This window comes from Pholis gunnellus (genome assembly GCF_910591455.1).
Source record: "Pholis gunnellus genome assembly, chromosome: 23".
Taxonomy (NCBI): domain Eukaryota; kingdom Metazoa; phylum Chordata; class Actinopteri; order Perciformes; family Pholidae; genus Pholis; species Pholis gunnellus.
In genome coordinates this window covers 7,333,991-7,352,930 of record NC_136550.1, presented here as the reverse complement: position 1 = coordinate 7,352,930, position 18,940 = coordinate 7,333,991, and the positions used below count along the sequence as shown (strand labels likewise).

The window sequence follows — 18,940 nt, the reverse complement described above, 5'->3', positions numbered from 1 at the left end:
TGTGTAACAAACTAATTTAATCAAAGCCATTTATAGTACATGCATGTGGGCTGATGAGAGAAACATACAGTCCCTTTTCAACAGGCGCCTGTACAGATGATTCTGCCGTATTGTTTTTGTTGTTTTAGGATTATTATTTCCACCGGTTTATGCGTAGAAAATGAACTTATGTTCAGTAGTGGCAGCAGTGTGCAGCATAAAGCGGTAAGTGAATACCTGTTAATGCCAAACATGGAAATTGGATCCATAACTCGAGGTCTGGGAAATAATTACCTCTATAATTTTTCTGTTTCCAGTGCACTGGACTGTACCAGCTGCCAATAAAATAACTCATTCAATTCTTGCTTTTTCTGGCCCCGTCTGCAATGAGTAAAGAAGCTCATTAGGAGGCTTGTATCTATGTTGCATACAATATTATGGTTTGGATTTACCCCAGCAGTATGGGACAGCAGAACAGCAGAATGTGTAAACCACAGACAGTGGACTTAAAAATGATTAAAGGAGCTGCATTTAACATTCAGCGCAAACAACCATTTTCGTGGTGGAGTAATGTCTACCTGAGCAGAGAATTAAGTCGCTCTCCCTCTGTGTTCTTCTCCTTGCTTTACTTTGCTTTTAGTGCATGTTAGTGCATGGAAGCGTGCCCCACTGGTTAGCTCACAGCCGCAGCATTGCATTGCACTCATACGAGGGTTAAAGATGATATTGCCCTCCCAACAGACAGCGTTGTAATGGAAGCACCAGCACCCACCCTCCGGTTCGACCTCAGGTAAACACTCTTAGCTCCGTCAGCACCTTTAGCTCTGAGCCGCCGCGCCGTCGACATGTTCAGAGCCACTGTGAGGCAATCAAAATGCCCCCAATCTGACCGACCGACCGAATACACAAAGTACAGAGAAGCTCTGATTACAACACACAGAGTTAGACTTCATTCTCTCTGCTCAGGCAGCCATTACTCCATTATATCTTTTACATTTTACAAAGAGTTGTTTGCTGCTATATACACATAGTAGCTCCTTTAATGACCCCCTAAAAAGATCACTTAATGTTTTTATTTCTGCTATTCTTTGACATTAGTCACAAATCCTCATTATTCAACCTCATCAGCAGTTTAGAAGGCTTCTGGTTCCCAAAGGAACAAGAGATTAACATGATATTCAGAAAGAGAACCTCAGATCACTAATTGATTCATACGAAAATGGTGTCTTGTAAACATGAGGGAGAGGGAACCAGTTGACATGTTACCTAAATAAAATTGATGGCATGTGGCCCGTTTGAAAATGTAAAAGTGTGAGTTTATTTGATAGAAAGTGCAGCCCATCCCGAGATCAGTGAAACCTAAAGACAGACGGGGAACAGACGGTGTCACAAAGAAACGGCACACAAAAGCAGACGGGATGTCTGTTGTGATGTATATTTAACTGAAATGCTTGCATTCTCAAAACTATTGATGAGTTGAATTCCACACAACACATCTGAAAAGTCAAGTCAAATATTATTTATCCACAAAAACAGAAATGAATTGTTGACAGTGCATAGGTCGCGGTGGTGAAACACTGTTTGCTAACCATGGTAAACAGACACACACTCGCCCACACACGTTAACTTTTTACCTGGTTCATCAGAGCCGTCTTCACAGTCACAGTAGTCGTCGTTCACCTGCTCAAAGGGAATGATCTTGGACCCGTCGACGCACAGAAAGGACTTCCTCTCCCTATAGAACCGCTTGTCTGTTAGAGGATGAAAACATTACTGAAGGATGCATGTAGATGGCCTTCAGCTGCAGCTAGAAACAGTCAAACAAAGGACAAGACTTTGAATAACATTTTGCATTTACATTCCAGGATAAAAGCTGGATGCTTGAGTCTGTAAAGAAATGCTAGTGGAACTACTAAATAAAAAGATAGGTCTGGGTTTATGGATGCCACCCAGAACTAACTTTAAACGCTGTGTACAGGTGTTACAAGCTGTCTGCAGCGATGACAACGTCGTGGCAACTTGTTGTACGTGTTGAAGCTTAAGAGTTGTTAAAGTCACAGCAAGTTACACTATACAGTGCAACTGACAAACAATGTGATAGCTAACTAGCCTTGAGCTAGCTTGAAGGGGGACAGTGAACTTACAGGACGAAGATATTCCTCTTATTTTCCGCGAGTCTACGAAACCACACCAAAAGACAGCGGCGATAATAACGTGGAAACGCATGTCAGGTGGCACACTTATAAACAGTCTCCCTCCTGCCTTACAACAACCCGCTTAACTGTGTTTCAAACTCATACACACAACATTTAAACTGATCGTGTCCTGACTTCCTGAAACATGCGGTCACGTGACGATCCTGAGCCTTGCTATTGGTTTAAATCCTAGCCATGTGCGATTCTATTGACCAATCATGGGCGATAATGATTTTCTCCCTCAAAAATACATTTGTTCATGTTAATAATTAGACTATCGACGTTTTTTTAAATGAAAAGACGGGCAATGTTCAAGCCTGGTTGGTCAATTAACTTTAATTGTAACGAACACAATGGTCAGGATCTCCTTTTAATACTTATAGGCAACTTTTACTCATAGTAAACATTTCGACTGGTAGTAGGACAAGCAGGTGTTATAATTAACACTAACGATAGCTCTACTCTAAGTGTCCCAGTTATCTACGGCGATGACAACCTCATAGGAACTTACAACATGTTGTATTTGTTGACGCTGAAGAGCTGTTAACAAAGCACGCTACACCGTGCAGTTTAATTTACAAATAATGTGATAGCTACTTAGCCTTAAGCTAGCTTGAAGGGGACAGTGAACTTACAGGAAGAAGATATTCCTCTTACTTTCCGCGAGTCTACAAAACCACACCACAAGACAGCAGCGATAATAACGTGGGGACGCATGTCAGACGGCACAGTCATAAACTGTCTCACTCCTGCCTGACAACATCCCGCTCAAATGTGTTTCAAACTCATGATATAACGTTACGTCCAACATTTAGACTGGCCATGTCCGTACTTCCTGAAAAATGGGGTCGCGTGACTGTTCTGAGCCTTTCTATTGGTCTTCTGTCCCAGCCACGTGTGATTCTGTTGACCAATCATGAGTAAGAATGGCTTTCAGCCTCAAAAATGGATCTGTTCCCATTCTTATTCTTATCTTCATTTTATACTTTATCAACGTTTTATCAAACTTTACGAGCTTTGTAGGCTAGTTTAATTTATTTGTAATAAACACATTTCACGTTTTCTAGTTTGTAAGAAGTGCATTATGGGTAGCGTGATAAATATTGTGACTAAATGCACTTCTACCCAGAACAAGCACAGCAGGTAGTCCGGATATTCCATCTAATACATCCAGGAGACTTTTTCTCACAGCAAACATTTTGACTGGTCATAGAAGGAAGATCGTGTGTTATTAATAACACTAACGATGGCTCCCAACTCACATCTGGTATAGGCTGATTAACAGATCATATACTGCGACTGATGCAATTTTGTACTAAGCTTAAACGTTCTGAAGTTTAACTCATATTCATTAAATGAAATACTCAACTTATTTACTACGATGCAACATTTGGCGTTTGAATTTTTATTCTAATTTGTAGCATGCGTCACTTTAATATATGAACATATGAAGATGGGTGATTTTTTTAATTTCACATGATAGATAGATAGATAGATAGATAGATAGATAGATAGATAGATAGATAGATAGATGTGACTGACACATAAAACAAGAGCACCTTTTGGTATTTTTATTTATAATAAACAATATTTACAACATTTACACTATAACAAACAAGTCTGGAAAGTAAAACAGTGATTTCAATCAGCACTTTAAGGTTTGAGGCACTTGAAAGGGGATTTAGAGGTAAATCTGGAAGCCAAGTCAAAATAAGATTACCGAAAGAACGACTTATTTTCTTTAAATTCTCATTTGTCATTTTTCACTGTTAAGTCTTGTGTAAAGACCTGCACTACTGCACAGTGACTCCTTGCTCTGAAGGTAAGAGAGGTCTCTGATCATGCCGGGGAAGGAATAAGAGTCGAAGGGTGGACGTAGTGGAAACACTGGCATCAGTCCAGATGTCACGTATGGTGACATAAAACCTGCCACGCCACCGTTCGCAGAGGAATAGGCCAGCCTCAAGGGGCTGACCCCGAGGCGGGGGTTAAGCCCGTACAGACTGTCTCCCCCGGCGGCCGGCGGTGGCATGTGGAGCGGAGAGAAGGCAGACTTGCTCCCCAGGCCACCGAGCGCTCCGGGCAGCCCGACAGAATGCCTGAGTGCGTTCGGGTGATTAGACAGAGACACGCTGTCGGAGTCAATTTTGTTCTCTCTGGAGCTCAGCACCAGCTCAATGGATCTGACAATGTCGCCTTTGCACGTTCTCACCATAGACTCCAGGGTGTCCCGTTTCTGATGGGGGAAGATCTTGGCCATTATGTCAGTGGGGTCCCGGTTCGGGCTCCGGTAGTCCTTGGGTTTCTCCGACTCGCTGCCTGACTCCGGATCCGAGGAGGAAAGCGACCTCTCCGGGCTCTCTATGTGGTCCGAGCGCTGATCGAACACCGGGGACGGACTTGACCTGTCTTCACTGAATGTGGTGGTGTTGTCCCGGTTTGGAGACAGATCTTTCTTGTCTATTGGAGAGGGCAGGTGCGCGGGGTGGTGTGCAAAGAGGGGTCGGCCCAGGAATCCGTTATAAAAGCTGTACTTGCTGAGTTTGTCATCTGAAATGCAGACAAAAAAAACACATGTTTGAAACAGATGTGCAAGGTTTAGTGTAAGTAAAATGCTTGAAACAATGACGTATTTTAAAAGTAAATGTGCCCTCATAAACTGTCGTAGGCTACTTTGGGATTACTTGAAGGGAACACAAACAAACTGACATCAATCTGTGAATTACATTTTGGGACGGTTTTCTATTTATACAGAAAAGAGTTAGTCCAAAGTAATCATTTGTATTCATAATTTACCATCTTTTTGGTTCTCTGCTCCAAAAACATTAAAACTGGGAGCTGTCGGGGTGTTTCCGGTAGCTGCTGGCACCCCGGGGCCTACGGGTGACGCCTGAAGGATCCCTGTTTCCCCGACCATCCCCGAGCCGTGGTACACGAGCCGAAGCTCGCGGGCCTCGCTCTCCTCCTGAGCCTGCTGCCTCCTCAGCGCCACCTGCGCGGCCATCACCCGCTGCCTCTCCGCAATCAGGGTGCACTTTGCGCACACGCAGTCTCTCCAGCGGCAGAAGCGCTTGTGGCCCTTCAGCGCGGACACCACGCCGTGGTTCCTGCACCGGGCGCACTTCGGGGTGCGCGGGTATCCCCTCTCCAGAGCGGGATTGCACGCTCGGAGGAAGAGAGGTGGCGGACGCAGGAGGGAAGCAGGCACGTGCATGCCCCCGAGAGGACTGGCGGAGTGCCCGGTCAGGCCGAGCGGCGTGATCCTGCTCTCCATCGCACGAGAGGTTGCAAATACAAAAGTCCAATACAAGCGTAGCTACTCAACCACTAGCGATGCGGCCTTCTCTGAGTGGCTGGTGCGTCTCTCTACTGCCACTAGCACCCTGAAACAACACGCCTTAAGTGTCCTCTCTCCAGGTGGTTTGACATGTAACACAACACCCTCGTCACACCCCTTTCCAGCTCCAGCCTCTTAACAGCCCACCCTATCATATTTATTTGCATCCCGGATGAAAAGTTGACTAATCTGATGCAACTGAGCCCACATGCAGGCCAACCACGACCAGACTTTGTGCAATCTGTAATTTGCACTTTAAAAAATTGTGGCGTGCGGGACATTATATTGATATTTTCGTTGAAGTTTCCGTTACTTTAAGAGTTAATTATGTGTAATGAGCACAGCCAGTTGGGTGGGTTAACGGAAAGATAAATATGTTGCCTCAGGGTAAACTGAAAGATAAATATGTTGCCTCAGGTCAGCTGGATACAATTAGCCACTTTGGTCACCCTGCTGAGCAATGAATATTCACTGTTAGGGTGTTTTTAACACAACAATGGTCCTAATGGACACAAAGGCAACAGGTAATTATCTACCTGGTTATTCTGTTCAACGAATTACCCTGACAAAAGACCCATCTGTCAACAAACACCCGGCAAGATCGGTGGATCACTAATCACACCTTGTCACATGTTGCATTCATATCTCTCCATTCAAACAGGATCCAGTTGCACGCAGCAGATTGCCTTACCGTTAGTGCACGGAACACAACTTGAGCGCAATGACACAAACACAGTGGCAGGGAACACTGCCAGTCGTGCATTTGCACGCATGCACTCTGTCTTCCTCGACTCTTTTTATTCTTTCTTTTCTTTCCTATTCCCTGCAAATGTGTGCAGCTCGACTGAGACGTCACACCAAAATGGGAACTAAAATGTTAATAATGGTAGTATCGCTCTCTCTCTATTAGACGTCTCCTTATCGTCCAGATGTAAGAGTGAGACATCAGTGGCTCCTCTTGGTCTCCCCTGTAGTTCTGACTCCACTAGACTCCCTCTGAATAATGGATGCGGGTTAAAGAGGCGGTGGATGGAAGCACTCAACCCCCTTGTGGCGTTTTACCGAGATAATGATTCCCCGAAGGGCATCTCTGAAGAAGGTCTGCTACAGCAGAGAACAGGAAAATTGCTTACAGTATAATACACAATGATTTGATGCAGGCGTAGCTATTATTAGCCATTAATATTACTGCTTGTTTGCTGGTAAGTGTTTCGACTTGATAAATAGACGTTTGCTGCTTTTGAGAGCAAAACGTGTCAGTGACAGATAGTCATTTCTTTTCTTCCTCTTCCTCACATCCATCTGTCGTCAGGTGACGGGTCTTATCAGCAGCATACCTGCCCAGCTGCCCCATTACAACCATGCATGTGTGCATGTGCAAAGAGCAAACACATATTGTGCAAAAGCATCCAGATAATGAAGAGGTTTGGAGAAGCGAGTCTGCTATTTGCAGAAAGATGTTCCCCAAGTTAAAGGGTCCGGGTGGATAGGGGTGGGTACAGACTCACTACAGCTGTGCAGGACACGTAGACGATTTGAAATGCATCCATCAACACAGAACGCCTGAAAACATAAATAAAGGCCAGTGATGCAGATGCTGTGTGGACGCACATGCAGCTTTTTTTTTTTTTTTATCATTTCATCCACTGTGAAGTTGAACTTGAGGTTTGGATTTGTGGCCGGCAAGTTTATCCAGGCACGTTAAGCTGCTCTCACCTGGCTTTTCATGCACACCACTTAGGCTGTTTACATGGACCAGTTCCAGCTTTTTATTGCAGGAAGGGTGGCTGGAAGCAGCGTGCCGTTAACAAGCCCATGTGAGTGTGTATGTATTGAGCTTTTGAAAAAGGGCTCTGTTTCAGTCTTATTTATAATTACCCTCAGGAGGAAAATGGGACAAAAACAGCGGTTTCGGAAAAGCCTCTATAAATTGGATTACGGATAAAAGCTGTAGTGTTATATTTACTCATTTACCGCCTCTTCTGTTTGTCTCTGGATCATAGGATTACTACAAGGCCGAGCCAGGGTGGTTGTTTAAAGTGCCTTCAAACCAGATCAGTTTCACCATCGAGACAAGGTCATTTCTACAATTAATCTGTGTCATTCTACCCTGTGATCATCAATCTAATACGCAGAACAACTATACACTGCAGTTATCTCTGCTGTATAGAAAACCTTACGTCCAGTTCCACGGTTTGCACGACGTTCTAGTCCCAATTTTTCCAACCTCACTCCCTACACAGAACGAAGGGATTAGAAGGGATAGGTGCAGTTAGAGTTGAAATGGCCAGACAGTGTCCTAATTGTGTTCTTAACAGATCTGCTCATGTCAGATACGGTGTTTCATCACAGCAACGTGCCTCCAAGGACAGGGCTTTATCAGTACAGCTTCTTATCTGAAGCAAGGTGGCTGCTAATCTACTCACACATCTCACAAAACCTGATTATGTCTCCCACTGTCAGAGAGATGGAGAGGAAGAGGGAGGGAGGGAGGGAGGTGGAGAGGTGGTAAGGAGGTAGGGCAGAGGAGCAGAAGCCCATCATTAAACAGTTAATCTTTGCTTCTGGACGTATATCTTTTAGTGTGCTTTAAAGACATGCACATTCAGATTTCATGTCACATATTGTCCCGTTCTTAATCCAAATAGGTTTGTATGCGTATCATTGCCCTGCCTCTGCAAGTCCTCTGATGCACACAGGGTGAACATCAGATCGCGTTATTGTTGCCAACTCTGAATGACAGAAAGAAGAAATCCTCATGTCAACCGACTTTGACATGGAAACAGTTCAGCGCCTTAAGTTTCAAGACAGCCGGCATTGTTGCTGAAAATACAGCACTCAAGTTACAACAAACTCCCCCTCTCTTTCACCATGTGCAGGGTCTTGACCCTTGTGTGTTTACTTTCTCACCCGTCACTTCACACCCTTGTCATTTAAGTGCCACACAGTAGCCTCCACTCCACGGCTGATGGGTGAATGGCCGCCAATGATGGCCATCGGTTTGGTCAGTGATCAGCAGATTCAATCACTTGGAAGTCTTTGTCATTGACACTTTGTTGTGTTAAAACTCTGCGGAGGAAACGAAACAACACAGAAGCTGCAACTTGTCTTTTGTTTTTAAAAGATGCTAAAATGCCTCGAGGAGCTGAGTGGAAGTATGGTTGCGTCGGGGGAAAGTTGCCAAAACAGTGTGTGAGATTTTTTTTGTATTTCCGAAACCTTAGTATCAAACACTGGGAAATACTCCATCAATATCTCACAATGACACACAGTGACGACACTCACAAATCATCATTTGGTCACATATCATGTTAATACAAAAATAGAGATTAGAGCAGCTTTAATTAAACTTTTTAATACACGGCTTTTACTTGGAATGGAGTATCTTCTTATTGAGGTATTGCTTACTTTACTTAACATTTAACTTTTTATCTCTGTTCTTCTCTTAGATAAAAAAATATTCTCTAAAGATAACGGACATATTATTATTATTACAACCCATGCAGAGAAGAAGGGAAGCATCCATACTGCACTCATACACACACCTGTGCATTTGAATGCATGGTACAATAGATTTTCCTCCTATTGCCTATCTGTCTCCTGCCATCTCCTTCTCTCCTATTCAATATTCCTGCATTTACTCTCTTTCTCCTCCCCTCCCACCTTTATTGGTGGTCTGAGCCTGGTAGGTATCCATCAGGGCCCCTCACTTAGCCCGGCAATGCCTCAGTGGCGGGGAACAATGGTGAGCCCAAAGACTGCCAAGTTTGCTCATGAGCATGGATGTGTGTGTGTGTGGGTGTGGGTGGGATGTGAGTGCACCCGGTTCTAATCATGCATATTACATCTGCATCAACACGGCGCATCTATAAGGAGATGCAGGTTCACTTTTACGGACTTTAAGTGGTAATTACGTGTGTGTGTGTAGGGGGGGGGGGGGGGGGGGGTTGGGAACATTAGTTCCTTGAAAGGTTCTGGTCAGGTGCCAATGAATGCAACCTTCACTGTCTAAACAGGTTGAGATTTAACCCCCGAGAGTTCCTCGTTCTGCGCTTACTCTGGCAACACTCTCTATTTGTTTCCTGTCAAAGACGCGTCTTTATTTAACGATACACTAGCAAGGAGATCTTCGCGCAGCTTAACAATGCATAACTGAGTGGCAGATGAGCACAACCCTGTGTGAAGGATTGAAAGAATCAAGTTTCTAAGGGTGTGGTTTTTTGTTTTTCATGAAAATGTGCCACTTGACAGACGTTGACAAGGAAATGGATGTGTTAATGAGGGACACAACGTGGGAAAGAACTCTCTGTTGGTACTTTGCAAATATGAATATATGCACTTTACACCGGGAGTTTTTGTATGATTATTTTGTACATTAGGTTTAAAAAATAGGTATTAATTATTTTAGATGAAATGCAATACTTTGGCTTGTCACTGGACTGAAAAAAAACAAGAAGCCCCCGATGAATACCGGAGAATCTGGCTCTCCTCATTCTCATATATAAATAAGCAAACAATTGGACCTCCAAAGCGTTGTTTACAGGGTCTCGAGTGAAGGGGCCTGTCGACATCTTATTGGCAAAGGATTCTGGTTAAGTTTGCTGAAAAGATTTCCTCCAGCTCTGAGGTTCTTCAGGTGCCTTAAAGAGCAGATGAAGAGGCTGTAAAAACCTTCTGAGCTCACTAATACTAATGTTAGCTCCTTAAAAAATGTGAGATTGGCAGCAAAAAATAAATTCAACAATATTTATGTATATCTACACCTTGTTGTGGCAAACACATTAGTTTATCACACATCCAGCTGATGCAGAGTAACATTACAATGAATCTTAGGATCATTATTCACTCCTCTGTTTTGGCCTCCACCAACTCCTGAAAATACACCATGTTTGCTAGCTAGATGCTAACTTTTTCTGCGTTTTTGTGCTGAGCTGGTAATGTACGGTGGGAGTTAAAAAAAGAAAAAATGATACAGCGGCCTACTGCAGCGGGAAAGCACTCATGAGAGCTGTGAGAGTGAAGCCAGAACAGTAAAGTTGCGGGCCCTCAAAACCAAAACAATGAGCTAAAAAACACTAAAACGTGAAACCATGAACGTATAAACAGCATAATTGGGTGATTGTTCTCTGTGGGTTCATCGCTGTAAGCAACCCCTTTCACATTGCAGGTCATTTGATTCATTGTTAATAGAATAATAATGATTATAGCAGCTTTTAGAGGGAATACTTCACCTGCAACCTTAATAAAAATGTACAAATGTGTTATCATAGTGTTTCACTTTTGCAATACCAGGTCACAGTGAAACAGTCTTTAACATGTCCAGATTGCAACATATAAAAAGGGCAGGAAACCGTTGAGAAGAAAACGGCAAACAAGGAAAGGCGCAGGTGAAGCATTCAGAAGGAGGTGAGTAGCGTGCTATCAGATGAACGAAGAGCACAGGAAGAGACATCAGTGCTGTGCATCTCTGCCAGGGTGTTATGGGAAAATATTCGAGGCTTTCAGTTACAGACAATAACAGCTTAGAAATTGTTAAACATTGTCTCTGATAGCAACTGGCATCTGCAAACAGATCAGATGTGAGTTGCTACAGAGATTAGAGGAAACATGAAACCGTCAGAGAAGTGGAAGCTGGAAGAGGTTTGTGTGCATGACGCTTTGGTTAGAATAGGTGTAACTCTTCCTGTGTATGTGCTTTATTAAAAATATGTTGTCGTGGTTCGAATCCGATGGCAAACATTTATCATTCATGTACACAACATTAATGATTTGTTGGAATAACTAGCAGAACTAGACTTGCTTTATTTGTTTTAGCGCAGATCTTGAAACACCGACTCAGCGCTGCTGTCCCGGCCCCCAGCATACCTGGGAAGAGAAACCACTGAGATGAGATAAATCTGTTACAGTTGAATCGAAGGATCACAATAACGTCAATGTTTTTTGATCTCATGTTATTTATTTGTTGTGCTGTTTTATGTTTTACTTATTACTGTAGCATTGTTCCCACAGCACAGCTTACTCGGCAGTCAGTCAAATGGAGGCGTGGAAAAGGATACATGCTGTCACACTTTTTTATTTGATTAACACAATTGAATTTACAACAAAGAAATATTTTAACTTCAAATATATCCTCTTTATTATAAGACTTGTATTGCTGCTTTTTTGTACAGTTCTCTTATGGAAAATGAACATGACATTTATCTAAAAGCAAGATGAGCCACAAGAGAGAATTCAACAAGACTTTACCATCATATTTGACCCTTTAAATTAAAGATTTTAAAAGAGCAATGATCGACATTCAGAGCACTAATAGCTCACGGCCGCCGCTCTGCACCGCTCAGTGGTTACGGCTGATAACTTCGTCCTGACCGACAGCGTCGTCGCTCAAGCGTAGCTCCCCTCCCCCCCCCTCAGGTAAACGTTTGATCAGCACCTCCAATAAGCGGTTTAACTGCAGAAATGTTCCTACACCGTGGCTTTTTATTCGTGAGTGTGCTAGAGTGGGAGTTTTATAAGAGCCAAGAAATTGCATCATAGTCACTTTATTTACAACATTTCACTCAGTGACTTTTGTGACTCATGTCTGTAAAAAGCGCTTTATAAATAAATCTTACTTACTTCTTACTTACCGTCCTCCAATCAGAGGATTGGTGGTTCGATCCCCGGGCTCCGGCTCCGCTAGTCGCGTGTCGATGTGTCCTTGAGCAAGTCACTTAAGCCCAAAATGTCTCCCGTAGTTGTGCCTACGGTGTATGTGATCGAATCTGAATTGTAAGTCGCTTTGGGTAAAAGCGTCTGCTAAATGACTGTAATGTAACAGTAGGGAAGGCTCTGAAGCAGTATTTACTCCTTCTAAATAGTTTTTCTAAATTTGTCAAAAGAAAGTGTTTTTTGCACTCTGATAAGTTGATTGTTGGGGATCAATCAGACATTAACATTAACAAACCTGCAACTGATACATACCTATATATATACCTTTAAAACTCTTCAAACTGTCCATTATTACTTGTGTTTTTCAAACTGAATTTGGCGTTACTGTTCATGGCATGGCATCACGTAAAGGTGGAAATCTGGATTTCAAGTAAGATGACTTACCTTCACATTTAGCAATGTTGGAAACAAACCACAGCAACATGCATCTACATGGGCCGACACCTGGTTAAGGTTCAAAGCTACTGCGGAACCACAGTCAGTCAGGTACAGAGACAGAGGGACAGATAACAATACACACTACAGTCTATTCACAACTATAGACTGCAGAATGCTGGCTGCATGCAGATTACACTCAGATAGAGGAAAAATACAAAATAAAAGTGCTGACCACAGGTGTGAACAAAGCACCATTTTCAAAAACATTTACAAATGGGGGACGCTGTGGATCTTTGGGGAACTTTTTGAAGATCGTACACTCACATCTACAAAACCCGAGATAAATGGTATCTTTTATCAGTTTGGATGTTGTATAATTGTACAACTGCAGTCCCAACATCAATGCGGGCTTTAGATTCTAAGAACTGCAACCTTAAGTTCACAGACTTCAGGAGATTTATCTGATCGTGTCGCCTTGAATCGCAAACACGGCTTATCGTCTTCGTGAAGCTTTAGAGAGTGTGAGAAAGTAGTCCCCCTCATTTGAAGTTATAAGACTTGTTTACAAACTTCAGAAAGCTTTGATAATTTGCACTTTTATCGGAACATAAATGTATATGAAGTCGATCCAGGATTGCTTCGTCAAACTAAATACATTTAATGTGATGCCTGCGTTAGTCGGTGTAAATCTTTCACGGTATTAGTGTTTTTAAAATTCAATCATGAACGCCAGTGACACACTGTTGGCACGAGGTTGGTAAGAATCTTCAATGTCTGACAGAAAGGATTAAGCCCCGAAGCATTTAACAGTCACCAGTGTTTCCTTTCAAACAAGTCTGTGCTACGTATCAGGGTTTTGTTTTACCCAAAAAAAAAAAAAAGAGTTATAGCTATATTTATGCTGGCACACGATTCCCCTTTTTGCCAGTGAGTTGCTGAGTGACGATTTAGCCTCTGGGGACAACGTCCAATATTTCGAGGGTTTCGGTGTTGCCACCAGGGTATGTGGACCGACTTCCTCCTCCTTGTGCCATTCATTGTTTACAGTCTGATTGTTTCGCAAGTAGCAAGGTAACAACCAGCAGTTGTCATCGGACAATAGCTGATGTGTTACACAGATTGCGTTTTCGGTGAAGGCGCTCCGCCTCTTTTGCTCACAAATATTAGCAAACAAGAGAGCGTCATCTGCAAATACTGTAATGTTTTGATGATAAACCATGTGTTTCTCGTTATTATTAGTATTTAGCGTATTTATTTGACTTAGTTAGTTCAACCCCATAAATAATAATGTGTTTAGAGAGAGATGTAACGCTGTAAAGACATTCATTTGTATCAGCATGGTGAGGAAATGTTCACACTGGGCGCATCTGCAAAACAATGACTGACAAAATATTCAAACTGTTTTCACTAAAATGTCCGCTCTTGGCATGACTAATGCTTTAATCATAATGGTTGCAATTTCAAGCACTTAGTATAATTTAGGCCAAGAGCATAGTCTGTTTTGAGTATATAAAAATGTAGTTTACTTTTGTAATATTTAAGTGCAACCTACCCCTCGCCTCAACCTAAGTGATTAATTATCCTAAATCTAACCACCGGCAGGGCACAGAACTAAAATCCTGCCCTGTGTCCTACGTCCACAATCGACCCCAACCTCCTAACCTATGACTTCTATGCCGTTGAAGAACATAACAGACATAACCAATGTAGCAATTACATTTCCTGTATGTCACGAGCCATTTACTAGCAGGCCATATAAACCATCATTTTCTAGGACACGAGGTTGCGTATACCTGTCACCAAAACATGGCCGTGTCGTTTCCTCAACACAGGGTCACAGCACGGTCAGATGCGGTGTTTTGGAGGGCTTCTAATTTTGGGATCAGGGCTTAATGAGAGGCCGAGAAAACAACCTGCTGGTGAGAACAAGGGGGACGGCCCCAGAGACGAGGCGTACGAGGACGGTATACAAAGGACAGCTTAGAGGACCTCTGATGTCACCCCAGCAGCAGCAGAGTGGCTCATTGAAACTAAAGTGCCTCCGCTGCGCTGCATTTGTCTGATTCTTGTCAGGCCTGTTCCTCTCCTATAATAATGAGCCCTTTGACAGCTGATTAACTTCGTAGTGGCTTTTATGTTTTTGTTTCTTTACAAGTGTTTTCTTTTAATGGCAGGCCTGGGTTCATCACCCTTTAGGTAGCTTTTTCTATGAATAGCTAAAGGCTGAGCGTATAGGTGGGAATTTATTGAATTAAAGAAAGCTGTGATTTAAATGACCACATGATTCTCGCCGGATGTCGACATACATCCTTTGAGGTAATGGTGTAACAAAGAAAAAACAGATTTGACTTATTATAATCCAGAGCTTCATTGTCTTCATCAGTGGATGGAGTTTACTCTGATTTGATTTAAGAAAGATGAAAGATAAAAGAAATCCAAAAATTCTGGCTCAGGATCTGCCGAGGAAGATTGTTAGAAACAGTTGAATGCTTTGAAGAAAAACTGTACGGAGACGTTAATTAGATTTCTTTGTGGTCTTACTACATATTCTAGCACTTTTGTCACCTTTTGTGTGGTGTGAATTATAAAATATCAACTTACTGGGTAGAATTATTGTAATTAGCCTTTAGCCCGTTAAGCTAATAAGCTGATGCATGTTTCCTCTCTTCCCTCTGAATAGGACGTTTTAGTTTTCATCCTGAAATTTGACAAATGTGTGTCCCTTTCCTTTAAGACATGGCTTTGATCCTCTCAGGGGAGGCAGGGGGCTACAAGGGTCCCCTAAGGGAAGACCGCCCCCCCGGTGGGAGAATTGTTTTTACCCCAGCTGTGATTTGCTTGTGCTGCAACATCTAATTCCAAATACTATTTTGTCAAATCAAGGCCTGGACTTTGTCTTATTAAAGCCGGTTTTGGTTTCCTATAGCAAGCAGGGTGCCTAGACCCCCTGATGAGGGAGGCAAGCTGAGGCTGCCCCTTAAACAAAACAACACGCCACTCCACAACAGCATGATACTTCCTCGACCAGCAAATGAGATGAAAGCTTTAAACCATGAACATAGTGGTTCGAAAGGCTTCTGAAGACCTGCTGCCCTGCTAGCACGGAATAAAGATGGGCTGTCCAGCCGCCACAAAAGCCGAACACAACAGGGAAAGACATCAAAGCGTGATTCTGTCAGGGGGGAAAAAAACTATTTGTAGAGGGTTCATACTGAGAAAAACGCAGGTGAATTTTCAGGTAATAAGCACATTGCTGTTAAGCGCTACAGTTTCTTTTTTTTTGTTTCTTTTCCATACAGTGATACCTTTCACCTCGTACAATGTGAGCGACTTCAGCCTTCAGCTTGCTGGGAATTGCTAATGTGATCCTGCCTCAAATGTGTTGCTAGGAATAACGGGAGAACAGTCGAGCTTTTGTTCTTTGTCCACGGGTGGATTTGCCTGACTATGTGCAATACGATCGCTCTTTGATCCAAGTGAAACTACAAGGAACAAGCTTAGGTTAAGAAGGTGTGAAAATGCTTTCAACAAGAACCTTTTTTGTGGTACTTTGAGTGAACGGCGCTCCCAGGAGAATTCAAAAAGTCATTCCACTAATGAACGAACAATATGTGCATGAAGATAAATATATTACATCCTATTAAACATGCCTTTGTTGTGTAGTGTCCTGTGTTTAAAGACAGGCGCACAGAACAATAAAGTAAATCATCTTAGGGTGACGTCTGAATATTAAAATGGTTGGGAAATGATTGCAATTACATTTTCTGTACAACAAAATGTAGACAGCATACAATACAGTAAGTAATCCATAATGCCAAGACGACAAGTTTGTCAATCAAAAGTTGAGACAGAGAGCCAGAATGTTGAGAACTTTAAATTGTTAATTTGGTATATGGATTATTGGCACAGAAACACCGATATTTGTTGGATATGAAAGTGAGGATGTCATGTTCATGATGTTGTTGTGAAATACCAAAGGTTTAGGGGTAAACTGCCTCGTGTAATCAGATTTTGCCACGCACATGAATGTTTATTAAATGGGCTGCAGTGAAGTGTGAGTCAGCATGCAGCACATTCCCCAGTTTAAGTAGTGTTCAGGAGTGTCAGTAGAGAGACAACAAGAATAAAACAATGCCTATCTTTAATCTAATAGAACGAGAATAGAATCCACATGTACTTAAGCATTACTTAACATTCAATGACTAGAGGTTACTGTGACTGCTCTGCAGCCTCGTATTAGATATTCTGCACAGTTCAATTTAATTTAGAAGCATTGCGCTTTAAGCTTTCACGTCCACGGTGCCCTCAATCATCTTCTGAATAAATTCTGCTGAACCCCGATGAACAGTAATTGCCATCCATCTCAATATGTGCAATGTCAGTAAGCTTGGCAGTAAGGGTACAAATGTGAAAATGCAATTTTGAATTTGCAGGCGACACATGCTCAAGAGATCCCAACCTCATGAATAATTCACAGACGCGAGAACAGTGATGGCAGAGAGAACTTTGTGTGAATAATTGCGCGAGTAGACTCATCAGCATTAGGAGTGTGTGTGTGGATCTGTGTAAATCTCCTCCTTTTCTGCAGCAAATGATTATGCCTTCTGGACGATGAGAATAACAACAGGCAAATCACTCACTACTACTTTTTTTCCCTTCTTTTTGCTCCTGCATTATCCAAGCAACAATTGACTCATGCCAGTTTGACAGCAATTGTGAGCAGATCCGGAAACGGGAGAACGTTTGTTCCACATTTTTTTATTGTCTGTGGGCGAGTTTTAATTCACACTCTCGACTCCCAGCATGGCTGTATTCCTTCCACCTGACTGTGCTCTTTCGGCAGCCCTCTGTGTCCTATGTGACCGTATATTGGCCTGGGCATCCATTCAGGGGCTCTATTTTCTAGGTGATTGAATCCGAAAAACTTACGTTGTAATCCCCAAATGTTTCCTCTGTGTCTGAGGGAGGGTCCGCATTGTGAAAAACCCCGGGGGTCCTGCCCAGTTGTGTGTCTGTCATGCTGGGCATTAAGAGCGGTGGGAGGAGAAGGAATTTAACAGGTGGAGGGATACCTCAGGAGCAGGGTGGACCAGATCTGCCAGAGCTGAGCCAGGCCGTCGCTCCTGTCTTGTCAGTCTTTGAAACCAAGGACGCATCGATCCTTCTGAGGGTTCACTCTGTCGCTCACATAATCAAAATATTCATTAATTATAGGATATTTGGTGCTATGTTTAAGGTAGTTTACATTGAATCATGGAGAAACGAGATGATTCTACAGCTATGCCGTGAAAAGAAGCTTCGAATGTTGGCAAAAGGCATCAGACGGAGAAATGTACAGACCATTAACCACCACCGCTTGTATTCCGGCAACAAAGTTTATAAGTAACGATAAATGTGACACTTTTCCCAACAAATCAAGCCAATTTGTCCCAGTCAATCCATATCTTTGTTAATCTGTGAGATCAGTGACTGGTCAATTTGTCAAGTCAGGCCTTTACAGTTTGCAGTGGACTATCTCCTATTATTTGTCATGAAATTTAAGTCACTGACAAAATCAACGCCAAGACTAATGTTTTATTTAAACTAACAGTGAAGGACACTCTCAGGTGCACAAAAGCAAAGTAAAGTGGACAAAAGTCCCCAAAACAAGCAATAACAACCAGGAGGGAAGCAACAAGGAAGAGAGCTGCTGTGACAGGCGGCCGACCATTCAGCGCTCGGAAGTTTAACCTACTCAGCAAATAAAGAATATCTAAAGCAGCTTCTGATGGTTTTAGCAAACCATCCAAATTGAATGCGTCTCCTTAATGAGCTCCCTTCCCCTCTTCATCTCGGAGGAAATGAGCAATGTCACGAGCAATGGCAGCGACTCCATCATGCTTCATTGCGATTGGCCGCAGATAAGGACCACCACCCACATTAGCGCAAAGGTAATTATTTTGATTTCTACGAGCAGGTGGTGATGGAAAGCGGGAGAGTCCCGTGATCAGACTCCAGAATATCTCCAGATAAACATCAGGGGCTCCGAGACACACCGACACCAGGCCCTGCGACGCTCACCGGGAGCCCCCATATCTCTCCCCAACCATGTCATTACCCTCTGCATGTTGTGGATAGCTATAAAGGCTAAGGGGCTGGTGAAATGATTGTACTCTGCTCTGGGTTATAGCTTCTACCAGCATTCAATTAAGTGGTTTCTGGCAAATGGGACCAACAGCATTGATGGGAGGAAAGAGGGGAAATTTAAACTGCAAGATGAAACGCAAGTTTTAGAGACGCGAGGTGGATTGCTACCTTCGGATAGAGCAATGCTAGCTGTTTCCCCACCTGTCACCAGTCT

General features: G+C 42.9%; 2 protein-coding genes across 2 annotated transcripts in view; both read right to left on the bottom strand.

The window, feature by feature from the left end:
• Positions 1-2,287, bottom strand: part of LOC306714569 (glucosidase 2 subunit beta-like) — a gene marked incomplete at its 3' end in the record, with an annotated part of 87,082 nt that extends 84,795 nt beyond the window's left edge. The window contains exons 1-2 of the mRNA XM_079184616.1: positions 2,124-2,287; positions 1,614-1,730 (exon numbers count right to left, since the gene is read on the bottom strand). Coding sequence (XP_079040742.1) covers positions 1,614-1,730; positions 2,124-2,205 — 199 coding nt within the window. The 5' untranslated portion in view covers positions 2,206-2,287. The remainder of the gene's footprint in view (positions 1-1,613; positions 1,731-2,123) is intronic.
• A 1,643-nt stretch (positions 2,288-3,930) lies between these two features.
• On the bottom strand, positions 3,931-5,448 carry LOC306715018 (doublesex- and mab-3-related transcription factor A1-like; the record flags this gene model as incomplete). The annotated part of the gene is made up of 2 exons (XM_079185235.1): positions 3,931-4,724; positions 4,971-5,448. 2 exons carry the CDS (start codon positions 5,446-5,448, stop codon positions 3,931-3,933), a joined length of 1,272 nt encoding a protein of 423 aa, XP_079041361.1.
• Between the last annotated feature and the right edge of the window lie 13,492 nt (positions 5,449-18,940).